This window comes from Hyperolius riggenbachi, chromosome 4 (genome assembly GCF_040937935.1).
Source record: "Hyperolius riggenbachi isolate aHypRig1 chromosome 4, aHypRig1.pri, whole genome shotgun sequence".
NCBI classification, from domain to species: Eukaryota; Metazoa; Chordata; class Amphibia; order Anura; family Hyperoliidae; genus Hyperolius; species Hyperolius riggenbachi.
In genome coordinates this window covers 55,343,909-55,359,914 of record NC_090649.1, presented here as the reverse complement: position 1 = coordinate 55,359,914, position 16,006 = coordinate 55,343,909, and the positions used below count along the sequence as shown (strand labels likewise).

At 43.7% G+C, this 16,006-nt stretch overlaps 1 protein-coding gene across 2 annotated transcripts in view; it reads right to left on the bottom strand.

The window, feature by feature from the left end:
* The window catches only part of ELP3 (elongator acetyltransferase complex subunit 3), a 194,121-nt gene that overhangs the window by 141,870 nt on the left and 36,245 nt on the right, over positions 1 to 16,006 (bottom strand). For both annotated transcript variants that reach the window (XM_068279017.1, XM_068279018.1), the window contains 3 exons: positions 13,731 to 13,794; positions 13,319 to 13,387; positions 3,116 to 3,270 (listed from right to left, as the gene is read on the bottom strand). In XM_068279017.1, coding sequence (XP_068135118.1) covers positions 3,116 to 3,270; positions 13,319 to 13,387; positions 13,731 to 13,794 — 288 coding nt within the window. The remainder of the gene's footprint in view (positions 1 to 3,115; positions 3,271 to 13,318; positions 13,388 to 13,730; positions 13,795 to 16,006) is intronic.

Below are 16,006 nucleotides of genomic sequence, written 5' to 3'. Positions count from 1 at the left end.
AACTCCAGTGAAAATAATTTAATTAAAAAAAAGTGCTTCATTTTTACAATAATTATGTATAAATGATTTAGTCAGTGTTTGCTCATTGTAAAATCTTTCCTCTCCCAGATTCACATTCTGACATGTATTACATGGTGACACTGTTACTGTGGGCAAGTTATGTAGCTGTTTCTAGCTGCTCTGGCTGTTACAGACAGCTTTAAACAGCCATTTCCTGTCTGTGAACATTGTTACATTGTGGCAGTTTGCCCAGAGTACCGCGGTATTCAGAGCCTCTTGTGGGAGGGGTTTCAGCACAAAATTAGTCACACAGCGGCCCCTGATGGTCTGTTTGTGAAAATCATTGTATTTCTCATGTAAAAGGGGGTATCAGCTACTGATTGGGATAAAGTTCAATTCTTGGTTGGAGTTTCTCTTTAAGGAAAGCTACGTGTCCTAAAAAGAATCCATCAGCTCTCTGCTCTCTCCTTCACATCCACAGATGCGGGCCTAGATTAAATAGACCATGACCAACATCAAAGAGAGCTGTGTGAATGAAGAGTACCTCGAACAATGCCTACTGAGCTAGGTAGATTCCCACTACTGCTTGAGATACAGAAGAGAGTGTTGTCCTACTGGGCCCACCTACAGAGCAGCAGGACCAACTCAACCCACTACAAAGCCATGCTGCACAATAAAGACCAAGAAAAGCCGTGTGCACTGAAAGAGGTGGTCAACTCTATACTCCCTCCAACCCAGATCCACAGGTCCAATCAAGAGCCCAGAATAAGCACACCACAGCCAAGAGCAAAGAGGACTATGTAGATAAATGGAGAAATGAAATAAAATAGTCAAAAAAGCTCACCATATACCAGTCCCTACAGAGAGAATGTAAAATGGCCCCATACCTGGAAAATGTCTACAATCAAGTCTGGGAGATACATACATACATACATACATACATACATACCCAGGGAGAAAGGACTTTGCCAACACTGTGAGCATAAAGGTGCCCATACACTCGTCAGATTGGCAGCAGATAGATAAGAAATGCATCTGATGATCTGATGCGTTTTTAGAACATTTTTTACCAGGATAGAATTCCAATAGATTTCAGTTTGAAATCTATTGAAATTCGATCTGATGGCATTTTTTTGCCATCAGATTTCCATTAAGGCCAATGCAAACTGATAAGCAATCTCATCAGTTCGACCTAAATTTTCCACCCTGCAAGTTCGATGGAAATCCATCGAAATCGATCGAAATCGGCTGTCGATCGGTCGATTGGCCAACCGATTTGCAATCGATCGATCGATCGGGATCGATCGGTCGGCCAGAAAATCGGCTGAGTGTATGGGCTGCTTAAGACCCTCAAAGGGCGAGAATCACTTCCTGTTGCACTGCCCCAAATATACTGCAACCAGGGAAACCTTCAAGAAATTGATGGAACTATTTCCAGACCTTCACACATTAGAGGATGTAATAGGAAAAGAGGAATCCACAGTAACAATAGCTGCACAATACCTCACAGGAACCCACAGTCTGAGACGAGGAATTCTCAGTGACAATCGCTGCACACTATGTCACAGCATGCCACAGACTGAGAAAAGCATACATGAAATGAGAAAAGCATACATGAACTGTAAACCTACAAATGTCCATGAACTGCTAACCCACTGTACCCCCTACCCCACCCCCTTCCAAGACCCCCATTTCCCCTTGCTTTGGCAATGTCTGTATGAATCTTGGTCATGCCAATAAAACTATCTTTGATTTGATGAATGCAAGAGTGGCAAACTCACAGACGTCAACCATATACCAAATCCCCAAAAAATGCTATAAACTGGCCTTGTACCTGGAAAATCTCCAAAACCCTAAGGAGAGGCAAGTTCTGACTCTCAACAGACTGAGTGCTCATAACTTGAAAATTGAGTCTGAGACAGACATTTAGACGTACAAAGCCAGGAAGATTAGATTGTGCCAGCTGTCACCAGAAGGGCCCGGAGAACAAGGGACACTTTCAAATATAAAGCAATCAGGGAAAACCAAGTTTAAAAAAATTGCTGGACTGCAACCTATTAAAAAGAGGAAACTCTACATTCTTCTGAGAGAGGAGGAGTCCACAATGACAACTGCTGTACACTATGTCACAGCATGCCACAGACAGAGGAGGAATCCACAGTGACAATCGCTGCACACTACATCACAGCATGCCACCAACTGAGAGGAGGAATGCTCAATGACATTTGCTGCACACTACATCACAGTATGCCACAGACTGAGAGGAGGAACCCATAGTGACAACTGCTGCACACTAGGGACTTGATTTACCAAACCGTGATAACTCCGTCATCACGTGTTAAATTTTAGCACGTGCAAATGTATGCCAAGTAGTTTGCACGTGGAAAGTTTATGCCGTTCGCGCGGTGTTAGCGTGTAAACGGCGTTATGCTTTGCGCGCTAAGTGCGGTATGCCATTGAAATCAATGGTGGTTCGCCCTCTCAGTAAATAGAGTTTGGTAATGAAATTATGAATGCTGCTTACATTAGCATGCAGCACTGTAACGGGGCACGCGCAAAGTCTTATGCGCGTCGCAAAATGAAATATATACAGTAATAATTGAAGATCTAAATTCCGCACGCATAATCTGCAGTGACTTTGCGTGCTAAGTATCATTATCACGTAAAGTCACTGCACATCACGATACTTTGCGCACGAATCGCTTGCGCATGCAAACCTTTGCACGCATGTTAGCACGTGCAAAGCTGCTTTTAACTGCCGTGCTAAGTGTTAGCACGGCTTTGTGAATGAAGCCCTATGTCACAGCATGCCACAGATTGGGAGGAATAACCCACAGCGACAACTGCTGCACACTATGGGGGAGACAGTGGAGGAAAGAGAAAGGGATTGGGGAGAGAGGAGAGAGAACATAGAAGAAAAGGAGAGAGAGTAGCAGTCAGACGGACAGATATAGGGCCTTGTGTTACAAAGAGAGACATCCACATTTTGTTTGTTTACAGCTAGATATTTTGTAATGTCTGTCATACTTCCATCCTCATTGGCCATTTCTTGTCACATGGCTTCAAGTGACATTTGGAGGCGGAGACAATAAATATAAAGAGAGGACTCTCTTACCGTACAGCTTCAGTGACATTGTTAGAGGTGTGTCCGGATAAGGCGTCGTGCAGGTTTCGGATGAAGAAGTCTCGGTAATCCTCAGGCAAGGCCATGAAGGTCCCTCCCATCACAATGAACTCCACCTTGTCCACACTGTGCCCCAACTGCTTGAGCTGCGGGAATAGCGAGAGTAGAAAATGACCATTGTCATAATAGAACGGCTCAGAGAGACAACAAGGAGGTTCTCAAATCAAAGCTTTATCTTCAGAGGGGGTAAATCACAAACAAACAGAGCAGGCAGAACAGCATGAATCAGATTTTCTTTATGTACTCCTTCCTTCACTCTGATACAAAACCATGACCAGTCACTTTGGCCCAGTGCACACCAAAACCGCTAGCAGATCCTCAAATCGCTAGCAGTTTTTGGAGCAGATTTCAGAGGGATTCTAGGCATGTTTAGAGACGTGCCTAGCGTTTTTGGGAGAGTTTTTGTGTAGCAGATTACAAATACTGTTACTGAACAGCTTCTGTAACAAAAACGCCTGGAAAACCGCTCTGATGCAGTGTTTTCCAGAGCATTTTGCGTTTTTCCTATACTTTACATTGAGGCAGAAACGCTTCTGCAAACCGCAAACGTGCAGCAGGAGGCATGCTGGCGGTTTGCTAAAAACCTCAAACCGCTGGTGTGCACCATCCCATTGAAATACATTAGCCAAGCGGTTTCACAGGCGGATGCGGTTGGCGGATCGCTGCTAAAACCGCTCGGTGCGCACTGGGCCTTTAAAGGGACTCCGAGCAGTGCAGAAACTATGGAAAGATGCATATCATTTTAAAGCTCTCTTTCTCCTCTTTCCAATGATATATAAACCGCCGCCCTACGCCTTTTTAGTTTTCACTATTTTCGCGATTGAAATTGCCACAGCAGCGATTTCAATCACAAAAATAGAGAAAACTAAAAGGCGTAGGGCGACGATTTAGGTGTCACCAGGAAGAGGAGAAAGAGAGCTTTAAAATGACATCCATCTTTCCATACTTACTTGTATTACACAGGGCAACTTTTTCCTAAAGTCAGCAGCTCCATTCTGATGAATGGAGCTGCTGACACTAGGGAAAGTGTCGCCCTGTGTAATACAAGTAAGTATGGAAAGATGGATGTCATTTTAAAGCTCTCTTTCTCCTCTTCCTGGCGACACCTAAATCGTCGCCCTACGCCTTTTAGTTTTCTCTATTTTTGTGATTGAAATCGCTGCTGTGGCAATTTCAATCGCGAAAATAGTGAAAACTAAAAAGGAGTAGGGCGGCGGTTTATATATCATTGGAAAGAGGAGAAAGAGAGCTTTAAAATGATATGCATCTTTCCATAGTTTCTGCACTGCTCGGAGTCCCTTTAAAAATGAGGATCTTCTATACCTTAAAAAAAGCACATACTTATCTGCAGGGAAGGAAAAAGGAGCAAAGGGTCCTATTCCCTTCGCGTGCCAGTCGGTCTGAAGTCATGATAGGCTTTCAGTTTGGTGGAGGCGTGGCTTCAGCTAACAAAGCAAACACCTTTTGAACCCATGTGACTACAGTGGGAGTGTCCTGAGCTCACTAGGTGTGAACATCATCAGGGGCAACGGTGAAAGGCCAAAATCGCTCGGGCTGGAGAGTGGGCAAATTGTTCTGATCTCCGCATAGCAATTTGGTTGAGCAGTATATTGTAACAGGATTTGCCGCAAAAGGTCCCGTATGCAGAGACCTACAATGAAGGTTTCCATTGCTGGAACATGCTTTAGAAACTACTCTTATGATCATTATCTGACACCATATCATTCTTTGTGTGGTGGCAGACACCTGTGAGTCACCTCTCTGTACAGTGGGTAGCTACAGGTAGTCTGAGATTTTGATTGGACTGGATAGCAGTGAAGTGCTGAGGAATTATTGGAATGTCCAATCTAGATAAATCCATGTACACAAACTAGTCGGCCACTCAGGGGTCACCTCAGCTGAGAATCCAGCACTGCACCCCCGATGCGTCTGCGAGGGATAAATCTGGCGGATCGTCTCAGCCTTGAGTATTGTTGTCCTACTCACTCCCCCTGCTTTGTACTCTCGGCCCTCCTCATCCCTCCGTAGCAACAGAACGTGTCACTAGTCTACAGGCTAGCGAAGCACCTGTACAGCATTCAACCCCAAAATTGTTGCCCAAGGTGACAGGAATTTTACGTAAATACAAACATTAACTGCGGCATAAATTGGTGCTAAAAAAGGAATGAACAATCCCTTTACTAATTACTATCTTTACTAACTGAAAAAAGTTGCTGTACTAAACATAAGAAAGACGAGTAAAAATTACAATGTATGTTTCATTCAAACAAGAAATGACCAAATATCAGACTACTAAAATAAACAACTCCAGGAGGTGGCAGATATATAATCAAACAATTAAAAACAGTTTAAAAGGAAGGTAAGTGTTGGCTGACGTTCTCACTGCTCAACTGGCTTTCAGATTAAAGCTGGCCACTAACTGTCCAATTTCTAGCGAAAAATCGTTCGAGCGATCAGAAATTCTGATCGGACAAAAAATCGTTCACTACACCATCAACTAACCAATCATTGCTTCCTATCTATCACGACCACCAAGAAAATCCAAATTTTCGTTCGACGAAAATTCATTCGGGCGACACTTTTTTCACTCGTTCATAATCGATTGTGTCCACCAATGGAGATTATTTACAACCAATCCGATCCGATCAATCCGAACGATTTTTCGCTAGAAATTGGACCGTTAGTGGCCAGCTTTAGGCCTCTTGCACACTGCAACTGATTACGATTCAGATTCCGCTTTTTAATCAGTTTTTACATCCGATTCAGATTCCGATTTGCAGTTTTCTCCCTGCACACTGCAAATCGGAATCTAAATCGGATGTAAAAACTGATTAAAAAGCGGAATCTGAATCGGAATCTGAATCGGAATCACTTGCAGTGTGCAAGAGGCCTTATATTGCACACAAAAAAGGAATACGCATTTCATGTGCCCTAGGCTGTTTCCTCGTGTCCATACAGTACAAAGTTCCCAGTGAAACAGGGCTCTGAGAAACTACCCTAATGCACACCTGAGTGGTTGCTTTCATCAGCAACCCAGAATTGTGAGTATTTCTTCATCTACTTAGCTCCCTTCACAATTTCATTTTTTTATCCTGCTCTTTGCAAATATCAGTCTAGTAATTCCTTAAAGTGAACCAGAGATGAAGCACCCTCATGTATTTTACCATATATATATATATATATATATATATATATATATATATATATATATATATATATATATATATATATATATATATATATATATATATATATATATATATATATATATATATATATATATATATCAGTGGGAACATTAGAGAAAACGCCTATCCTGCTCTCTGTTTCATTCTTCACTGCTCAGCCTGCTTGTTATCAGCCCTGATAAAATCCCCGACTGAGCATTCAGTCTGGCTTTCCTCAGGAATCTCTATAGCTGAGTCATTATAGCAGAGCCACAAGGGGGCAGGCTTGGGCTTGAAAAGACATCAGAGAAGACAGACTCAGCTATAATGATTCCTGAGCAAAGCCAGAATGAATGCTCAGTCGGGGATTTTATCAGGGCTGGTAACAAGCAGGCTGAGCAGTGAAGGATAAAACAGAGAGCAGGGTAGGTGTTTTCTCTAATGTTCTCACTAATATATATGGTAAAATACATAAGGGTGCTTCGTCTCTGGTTCACTTTAACGGATACCACAGTTCAAAACGTTTGGAGAAACGGGCGGAGCAGGCATATACTACCCCCTCTCTTAATGACCCCACCCCGTTCTCCTCTCTGCCAATTGTAGCTCACCTAACAGCTCCCGGGATCCTCTTCCGGTCGCTAGGATTGGGCTCACTGCATTTGCACCAGCCAGGCTGCGCGTGTCCTACAGCATGCGTCCGTGGCTGGCATGCGCAGCGATGTCATACACATATGCAGTGTGCTCCCGGACACCAGGGTCAGGCGTACTGCACAGGCAAGCGTAGCCCAGCTACGGGGGACAGAGAAGAGAACGGGGGGGAGTGATGGTAGTATATGCCTGCTCCTCCCCGCTTCTCCAAACATTTTGAGCTCCGGTATCCTTTAAGGAGAATCTGTAACTTTAAAATAAATAAAAATGATACTTACCTCAGGAGGGGAAGTCTCTGGATCCTAATGAGGCTTCTCCTGTCCTCCTGTGCCAGCCCGATCCAGTGCTGGGACCTCTGAAAAAACTACAACAAAATGTACTGCTGCTCACAGTGGTGACAAGCGGACTTTCTGGGGAGCCATCGCTGACAACTCTGCTGAGGAAAACGGGGGGGGAAGACCTCATTAGGATCCAGAGGTGGGATTGTTTTGTTTTATTGTATAAAGTGGAAAGTTCAATAAAATGTCACTGTAAAGAAAACCAAAATTAGCTTACCTGGTAATGCTGTTTTTAATAACCCTCCAGGACAGGTGCTACATATGAGATATGGGCCCGCCCCCAACAGGAAACACATCAAACTAGCCCTCTATAACTTCCACCTCTAGCCTCTACCTGCCAGTATGTTCCAATTAACTGTTCCGATAGAATGCCTCACATATTACATAAATACATGCTTACAACTTAATTTTACATCATACATGTTTACAACATATAGTTTTCCGTATGCACATAAGTTTTTAGGGTGGGTCACCTGTCCTGGAGGGTTATTAAAAACAGCATTACCAGGTAAGCTAATTTTGGTTTTTTCAAATAACCCTCCAGGACAGGTGCTACATATGAGATGATATGCAATAAGCAGCACTAACCTTAGGGAGGGATCACAGCTTGAAGAACTTTCCTTCCAAAAGTTTGTTCTTCCGCTGATAGTAGATCCAGCCTGTAGTGTCTAATGAAGGTGTTCGACGTCTTCCAGGTTGCCGCTTTGCAGATGTCGGTTGCCGTAGCTCCAGCTCTGTAAGCCCAGGAAGTTGCAACTGACCTAGTTGAGTGTGCTGTTATTTCCTTTGGACAGGGAACTCCTTTAAGTCTATATGCTTCCTTAATGCAGGCTTTAATCCATCTTGCTATAGAGGCTTTAGACATACTCTTCCCTTTTGTTGCACCCGAAAAATTAACAAATAATGTTGTAGATTTTCTAAACTCCTTTACTCTATCCAAATAAAATAATAAACATCTTCTGACGTCTAACTTATGCCATCTAATCTCTCTAGGATCAGTGGCATTTTTACAAAAGGATGGCAAAACAATTTCCTGCATCCTATTGGATAGAGTAGCGACCTTTGGCAAGAACTCACTTGCCGTCTTCAGGACTACTCTGTCATGAAAAATGGAACAAAATGGTTCAACAGAACTTAGAGCTTCCAGCTCGCTTATTCTCCTTGCTGAGGTAATAGCTACTAAAAAAATGGTCTTCATTGTTAAGAATCGTAATGGAATATCATTCAATGGTTCAAAATCATCACTCATCAAACTGTTTAGAACTAAAGTCAAATCCCAACTTGGATATGAACATTTAATTACCGGCCGAGACCGTTCTACTGATTTCAAAAATCTGATAACTAAGGGTTCTAAGGCTAACCGCCTATTAAGAAAAACTGAAAGGGCTGCAACCTGCACTTTCAATGTGCTCAATGCCAGTTTCTTGTCAATTCCATCTTGCAAGAATTCTAGTACTGTAGCCAGTCTATTTGATCTCAGGCCTGATTCCTTTTTCCATTTACAAAAGGTTTTCCAATATTTTAGGTAGATTACTCTTGTAACACTCTTCCTACTGTTTAATATCGTCTTTGTCACTCTGTCCGATAGCCCCCTTCTCTTTAGGATTTGCCCCTCAGAAACCACGCTGTCAGCTGAAGATTGGGAATCTGAATCCATTCGCCTTCTTTTCTGAGAAGGTTGTGCCTGTCTCTCAACTGGATCGGTTTGTCCACTAACATCGATTTTAACATTGGGAACCAGAGTCGTTTTGGCCAATTGGGTGCAATCAGTATCAGATACATTGCAGTTGATCTCAGCTTCTGCATTACTATTGATAATAGAGGGATTGGAGGGAATGCATAGGCGATCTGAAAGTCCCATGTCTGTGCTAACGCATCTACCCCCAAAGCTCCTCTTGGGTCTAATGAGAAAAATTGGTTGCAGTGCGTGTTCTCCCAATTGGCGAACAGATCTATCTGCGGATGACCCCATCTTTGTGTCAATTCCTTGAATATATTTGGATTTAAACTTAGTTCTGAATTGGACAATTTTTCTCTGCTCAACAGATCCGCCATGGTATTTAGGGATCCCTTGAGGTGCACTGCTGAAATTGACTGAAGATTTTGCTCTCCCCAATCTAATATCTCCAGCACTAGTCTCAACAGCCGTTCTGACCTTGTTCCACCCTGCTTGTTCAGATACATGACAACTGTCATGTTGTCTGACCGGATCTGAATATGGTGGCCCCTTATCCTGTCTGTCGCTTGAGTTAACGCTACCTTCACTGCCAGCAATTCTCGATAATTTGAAGACTGAACTATCACTTCCCTTGGCCAAGTCCCCTGTAAATAAATGCCTTCTATGTGAGCCCCCCATCCTGTGAGGCTGGCATCTGTTGTCAGGACCTTTGTTACTGGACACCTCCACAAGCGACCCTGTATTAGATTGGGCTCCTGAACCCACCAATCCAAAGATTGCTTTATATTTTCTGGTATGCATAGGGTCTGATCTAGGACTGACTGATCTCCTTTCCAATTCTGTAACAGCCATAGCTGTAGCGGTCTTATATGTTTTAGTGCCCAATATACTGCCGGGGCTGTGGAGGTTAAAAACCCCAACAGTCTCATGACTTGTCTGGGTGTCGTGGTTGCTTCCTTCTGACACTGCCGCACCATTGTCTGGAGCTTTAATGTCTTGTCCCCAGGAAGGAACAATCTCTGGGCCACCGAGTTTACCGTGAATCCCAGAAATTGAATTTCTTGTGTTGGAACCAGGAATGATTTTTGAAAATTTACTAACCACCCTGTCTGTTCCAAAAGTTGTATCACCATATTCTTGTGCCTCTCTAGATCCTGTATACTGTCGGCTACTACCAATAAATCGTCTAGATAAGGGATTATAAGAATTCCCTTCAGATGTAGAGCTCCCACAATCTCTGCCATCACCTTTGTGAAAATTCTGGGAGCTGAAGAGATTCCGAACGGAAGACAGCAGAATTGAAAATGTTCTGGACCTGAAACTGTCATTACACTGAAACGAAGGAAAGCTTGAGACTCTTTCCTTATTGGGATATGCCAGTAAGCATCTGTTAGATCTATATTGATCATAAAACAATCTGGGGACAGAAGGTTTCGCATTGTAAATACAGTTTCCATTCGAAATCTCTCGTACCTTATATAAGGATTCAGGGGTTTGAGGTTCAATATCAGCCGATACTTCCCCGTGGGTTTTTTTTACTAGGAATATTCTTGAATAAAACCCTTGTTTCTCCTGAGCAGGTGGAACTCTGCATACTACATCTCTTGCTAGCATGTCCTTTACTATTTCTTGCATGGCCTCCTTTTCCTCTGGAACTTTTGGGGGTGAAGTCACTATAAATCGTTTGGGAGGATTTCTTGAAAATTGAATCTTGTATCCATTCTCTATTAGGTCTAAAATGAATTTGTTTCTTGTCATTTCTTTCCAACCTAATAGGAACTTCTTTAACCTTCCCCCCACCTTGTTGGCGTCATGGTTTACTCTTTCTTTCCGTTGATGTAAACAACGGACTTCTTTTGGTAAATCCCCTATTACCTGTCCAGGGTTTACGTTTCTGCTGTTCTCTCCCCTGCGTCTGCCTCTTCCGAAAAAAAGGTTTCTTTTTTGTTTCAAACTTCCTCTTTTTCGGAAAAGTTGCTTTTTTACTAGCTGTACGCTCTAACACTTCCTGGAGCTGTGGGCCGAACAGTAAATCACCTGAAAAGGGAAGAGCACAGGCTCTAGATTTTGATGCTTGACTGCCATCCCATGTTTTTATCCATAAATTTCTGCGAGCACTATTTATCAGTGCGGTAGATTTAGCTGTAATCCTTAGAGATTCTGAGGCTGCATCAATGACGTAGTCATTACCTCCCTCTACTACCTCAACAGCTTCTAAAATATCTTTTTTAGGGGCATCCTCATTAATCAATTTTTTTATTCTTTCCAACCATACTGACATTGTGCGAGATACACAGGTAGTTGCAGCGGCTGGTTTAAAGTTGGTCGCAGTAGCTGACCATGCTTTTTTGAGAGAAAACTCAATCTTTTTATCCCCCGGATCCTTAAGCCGACCTAAATCCTCAAAAGCCAACTCGTTATCTTTATCTACTTGGCTAAAGGCGGCATCAAGTTTGGGGCATGACTCCCATAATTTAGCGTCCTCCTCTGAGAAAGGAAACCGCCTTTTAAAACCTCTTGAGATAAATAATCTTTTATCCGGGTCTTTCCATTGTAACATAATCAGATTCTTCATTGCACTATGAAATGGAAAACAGAGTTGCTCTGAGGGTTCCATACCCGTGTATAACTTATCATGTAAAGACTTCTCAGATGTCTTCTTTTGAGGAATGTCAAGAGTTGAATAAATTGCCTTAAGTAACTCTTCTGTTTCCTCAGAAGCAAACTTAAATTTGGATGATTTAAAAGCGTCATCCGCTTCCCTGACAGCTCTTCTGAAGACCTGGAGTCCAGGTCACCAGTTTCCTGGTGACTATCCTGTTCCTCTTCAGAAGAATAAATTATTCTAGGTGACTTTCCTAAAGCCTTTCTAGGTTTGACAGAGGGAGCCGACTGTTGTCCTTGTGCTGCGGTAGTCGGTAGGCTTTCTCTGAAGGCCTTAAAGGTCTCCACCATCTCTTGACGCATAGTGAACATGAAGTCTTTACATGAAGCAGTATTATCCTCATTAATAATGCTTGATATACACTTTTGACAGGAAGCTTTTGGCCAGTGCAGTTGTAAGGGTTTATTACACAATATGCAACTCCTGGGCCTATCAGAGCTATCAGACTCCATAGCTCCCTAGAAACATACAAATAACATAATCAATATGTCATAATGATACTCTTTTCATACCAATTAATATGCAAACAGTTATTGGTAATCTTAAGAAAACTAGGTATAGTATGATTCCACCAATTAGTGAAATACTATATTTTTTTTTTTTTTTTTTCAGGTATCATTGCAAAAACGCATAGACCCTGTGTAAAACAAAATTGTTACTTAAAGAAATTGCTGTTAATAATAGTGACAATCTTTCGTATCCACCATAAAATCAGCTTTGCCATATATAATATAATAAATTATAGCGCAAACCAACGAGATAATCATGCTATAGGATATGCAGACCTCGTTGAAACCATGTGGCCTACGTCAATAATCATCATAAAACATTAGACTGTAGCCACTATTATGTATTCAGACCTACTGATCAGACTGCGGCCTTAGTGAATTACTACATCACCACCATTCAGCAGACCTCATGGATCAGTATGCGGCCAAACAGATTTCAGACCTTCGCAGATCAGACGGGCGACTGTCCTCCGACACTGCCCCACTTACCTGATCTGCCGTCTTCTGCTTTGCGTCCATCTCCTTCACCATCTCCAACGCGTGTGAAGGTTTGAACGCCGCGGCATCTAAACAGGCGCTCGAACCGGAACTGGAAATGACGCCACCGGACGTGACGTCATACTCAGGGCGGAAGTACTGTACGGAGAGCGCCAATGCCCTAGCCTCCGCTTGGACCTGCTGCCCCGCACTCCGCTTCCTCCAAGAGACCACCATTACGCCTCCGCTTGGCACTGTCCCCTCCGTCGCGCGTATGGCCTCCGCCTTAGCTGCCTCCAATGCCGCTCCTCTGGATACCGCTGCACCTGCCGGTTTTCGCCAAAGGAATCCACCAGCCTGTGGATAAAGGTAACCTCCAGAACCCCACCAGGATAGGGCTACCCAAACTAGTTCTCCATGGCCTCAGCACTGCCTGGCTGCTGACCACTCCACTAGCTAGAGAGCTAGGTGTTCCCCGGAACAGGAAACACAAAGAACTGGCAGGTAGAGGCTAGAGGTGGAAGTTATAGAGGGCTAGTTTGATGTGTTTCCTGTTGGGGGCGGGCCCATATCTCATATGTAGCACCTGTCCTGGAGGGTTATTTGAAAAAACAAACAAACAAACAAAAAAAACCACAATTGATTATCTTACCTGTTCCACTCGATGCCGGGTCTGCAGGAAGGGGTCGTACCGGGCCCGGATAGCTCGCATTGACGTCGGCTGCACAAGAAATAAACACAACCAGTCAATTAAACTTTAACACGAACAATATCCCAGGCTCTGTGTGGCCTCAGGCCAACAAGGAGTTATATGTCATACCGCCGCTTTCAGTACAACCAGCAAAAACGTTAGAAACATTCTGTTGGTTCACATGTTACGTTCTTACACCAATGTGTAACTAAGGACCAAAAGCAGACTAACTACTAGAGGACTTTAGGCCTCTTACGCACATACCATGATTACGGCTGATTAACACCCCCCCCCCTCCCCCCAATTTATTAATCCTCTACAGATATTACAGGACCCTTGTACAAAATCTCCAGTTCCAATGGTGAATGCTTACCTCATATCCTGTGTAAGACTGGGTAGAATATTCAAAATCAGAGTCTGGACCACCGGGACAGTACCTGCAGGACAAGGCAAAGCACATGCATGCATGTTATCTGAAGTCACCATCTTATAGTACCTTAAAGTGAACCTGTAGTGGCATTGAGCGTGACTGAAGTGGCATTTAGCATGGTAAACAATTCAGCAGCTTATTAGGCTGCTGCTGCATGCAGGAGGGCATTATGGAGGGAGTGCAGGAGCTCCCAGCTGGGGCCTATGGCTTGATCGTAATGTTGTCCTTGAGAAAGGGGTCCTGCATATCCCCGAAATGTTGTATTAATAACAGTCTAACGGAAGACCGCAGGCTATTGTTTTGTATAATTCACTAAGATATGGTACATTGCAGACATTCATCAAGTATTGGTACTCTACAGTCACTAAAGGCACATACCCATGATGCAACTTTCCCCACAATTTTACAGACTATGCGCCACGGTCAACCACTTCCATGATGAGGGTACGTGTGCACAATTAAGCAAATGATCTTGCGACACACGGTGATTACATTCATCACAGTGGATTGGATCTTTAAGATCCCAGTTAACTCCTGCACAAAGTACCCCAACCACATAAACTATTGTTAGCACCCATCGCGTGTTTCTGCAGAAGGAGATGGATCGGGAAGCGCTCGCTCATCGGGTCACATTGCCATCGGTTACCCGATCCATCTCCGGGTGGATATGCAGCTTAAGATTTGGTACCCTACAAACAGTCAGAGATTTGGTACACTACAGTCCGTCACTAAGATTTGGTATCACACAATCATTTAGGTTTGGTACCCTACAGTCACTAGAGTGCGACATCGTAGACAATCACTAGGGCTTGAAAACCATTTACCAACTATGTAATGTGTGCTGTTCAGCAGTCACTTATGTTTGGTATACTACAGAAATTGCGAGGTTTACAACTTTATAAAGACTTAAATAGACACTGTAAAAAGTAAAACGTTCCCTGGGGGGTACTCGACTCGGGAGGAGGAAGCCTCCGGATCCTAATGAGGCTTCCCCCGTCATCCTATGTCCCACGGGGGTCTCGCTGCAGCCCTCCGAACAGCGGCCTGACAGACCCGACAGCCTGTTCCATATTTACCTTTCCAGGCTCCAGCGGGGGCGCTCTGGCTGCTCTTCTGACGGAGATAGGCGGAAATAGCCGATCTCTGTCGGGTCCGCTCCACTGCGCAGGCGACTTGTGCCTGCGCAGTAGAGCGGCCTGATGGAGATCGGCTATTTCCGCCTATCTCCGTGGGAAGGAGCGGATACTAAGCCTGCGCTGGAACCAAAAGGTAAATATTTACATCGCCGCCGCTCCGGGAGGATTTTCGCTGCCACCATGGGACCGAGGAGGACGGAGGGGAAGCCTCAATAGGAATCGGGAGGATTCGCTCAGGGAGGATTTTTGCCGCCACCGAGGGACCAAGGAGGACGGGGAAAGCCTCAATAGGATCCGGAGGCTTCCCAGACCCGAGGCGAGTACCCCCCAGGGGAGGTTTTTTCGTTACAAATTTTCTTTAAGATAGCCATACATCTAGTGATTTGACTGTACGATCGACCATTCGATTCGATCATTTTATAGAATCGACTGTGTTCCAGAATTCCCAATCGATGAAAAGTGGCTGATTTCATGTCGAATCGACCAGCTTAGTCAATCGAGCAGGATGCAAGATATCGGTCAATCGCACAGGAATCAGCTACTGTTCAAATGTCATTCGATCGACTCTCAATCGATGTTTGCATTCAGAGCATAGAGACACAACATTGGTCAAATGTAAAGGTGAATCGCATAGGATATAGTTTGTAGTGTGTGGGTCACTAGTCGATCGACTTTCGATTAACCATACTGAAGTCGATTCCTTAATAAAGTCGATTGTTTTGGCGATTTAATCAGAATCCCTAGATGTATGGTTATCTTTAGACTGCAGATTAGATCTGTGGAGACCTCACACCTCAGGGATACTTAATGCAATTTGACCGGTGTTGGCAGACAACACTGGAATAGCCAAGCAGCTCTTTTCGGTGCTCAGCTCCGAAGCTGGGCGCCTTCAAAGCAGCAATGTTATGCTGCATGGTCCAATATAAAATATAATTCAGGGTGTGATAATATAGCAGCCATTTTTGACCTTGTATCTTGTGGAAGCCTTATTTTCACATTTTCTGTCTGCTGTGTACTATGTCATATGTGTAGCCTGGCTGCAGAAGTTGAAAGAATGGTCACCTGGAAATTGTAAACTTGCAC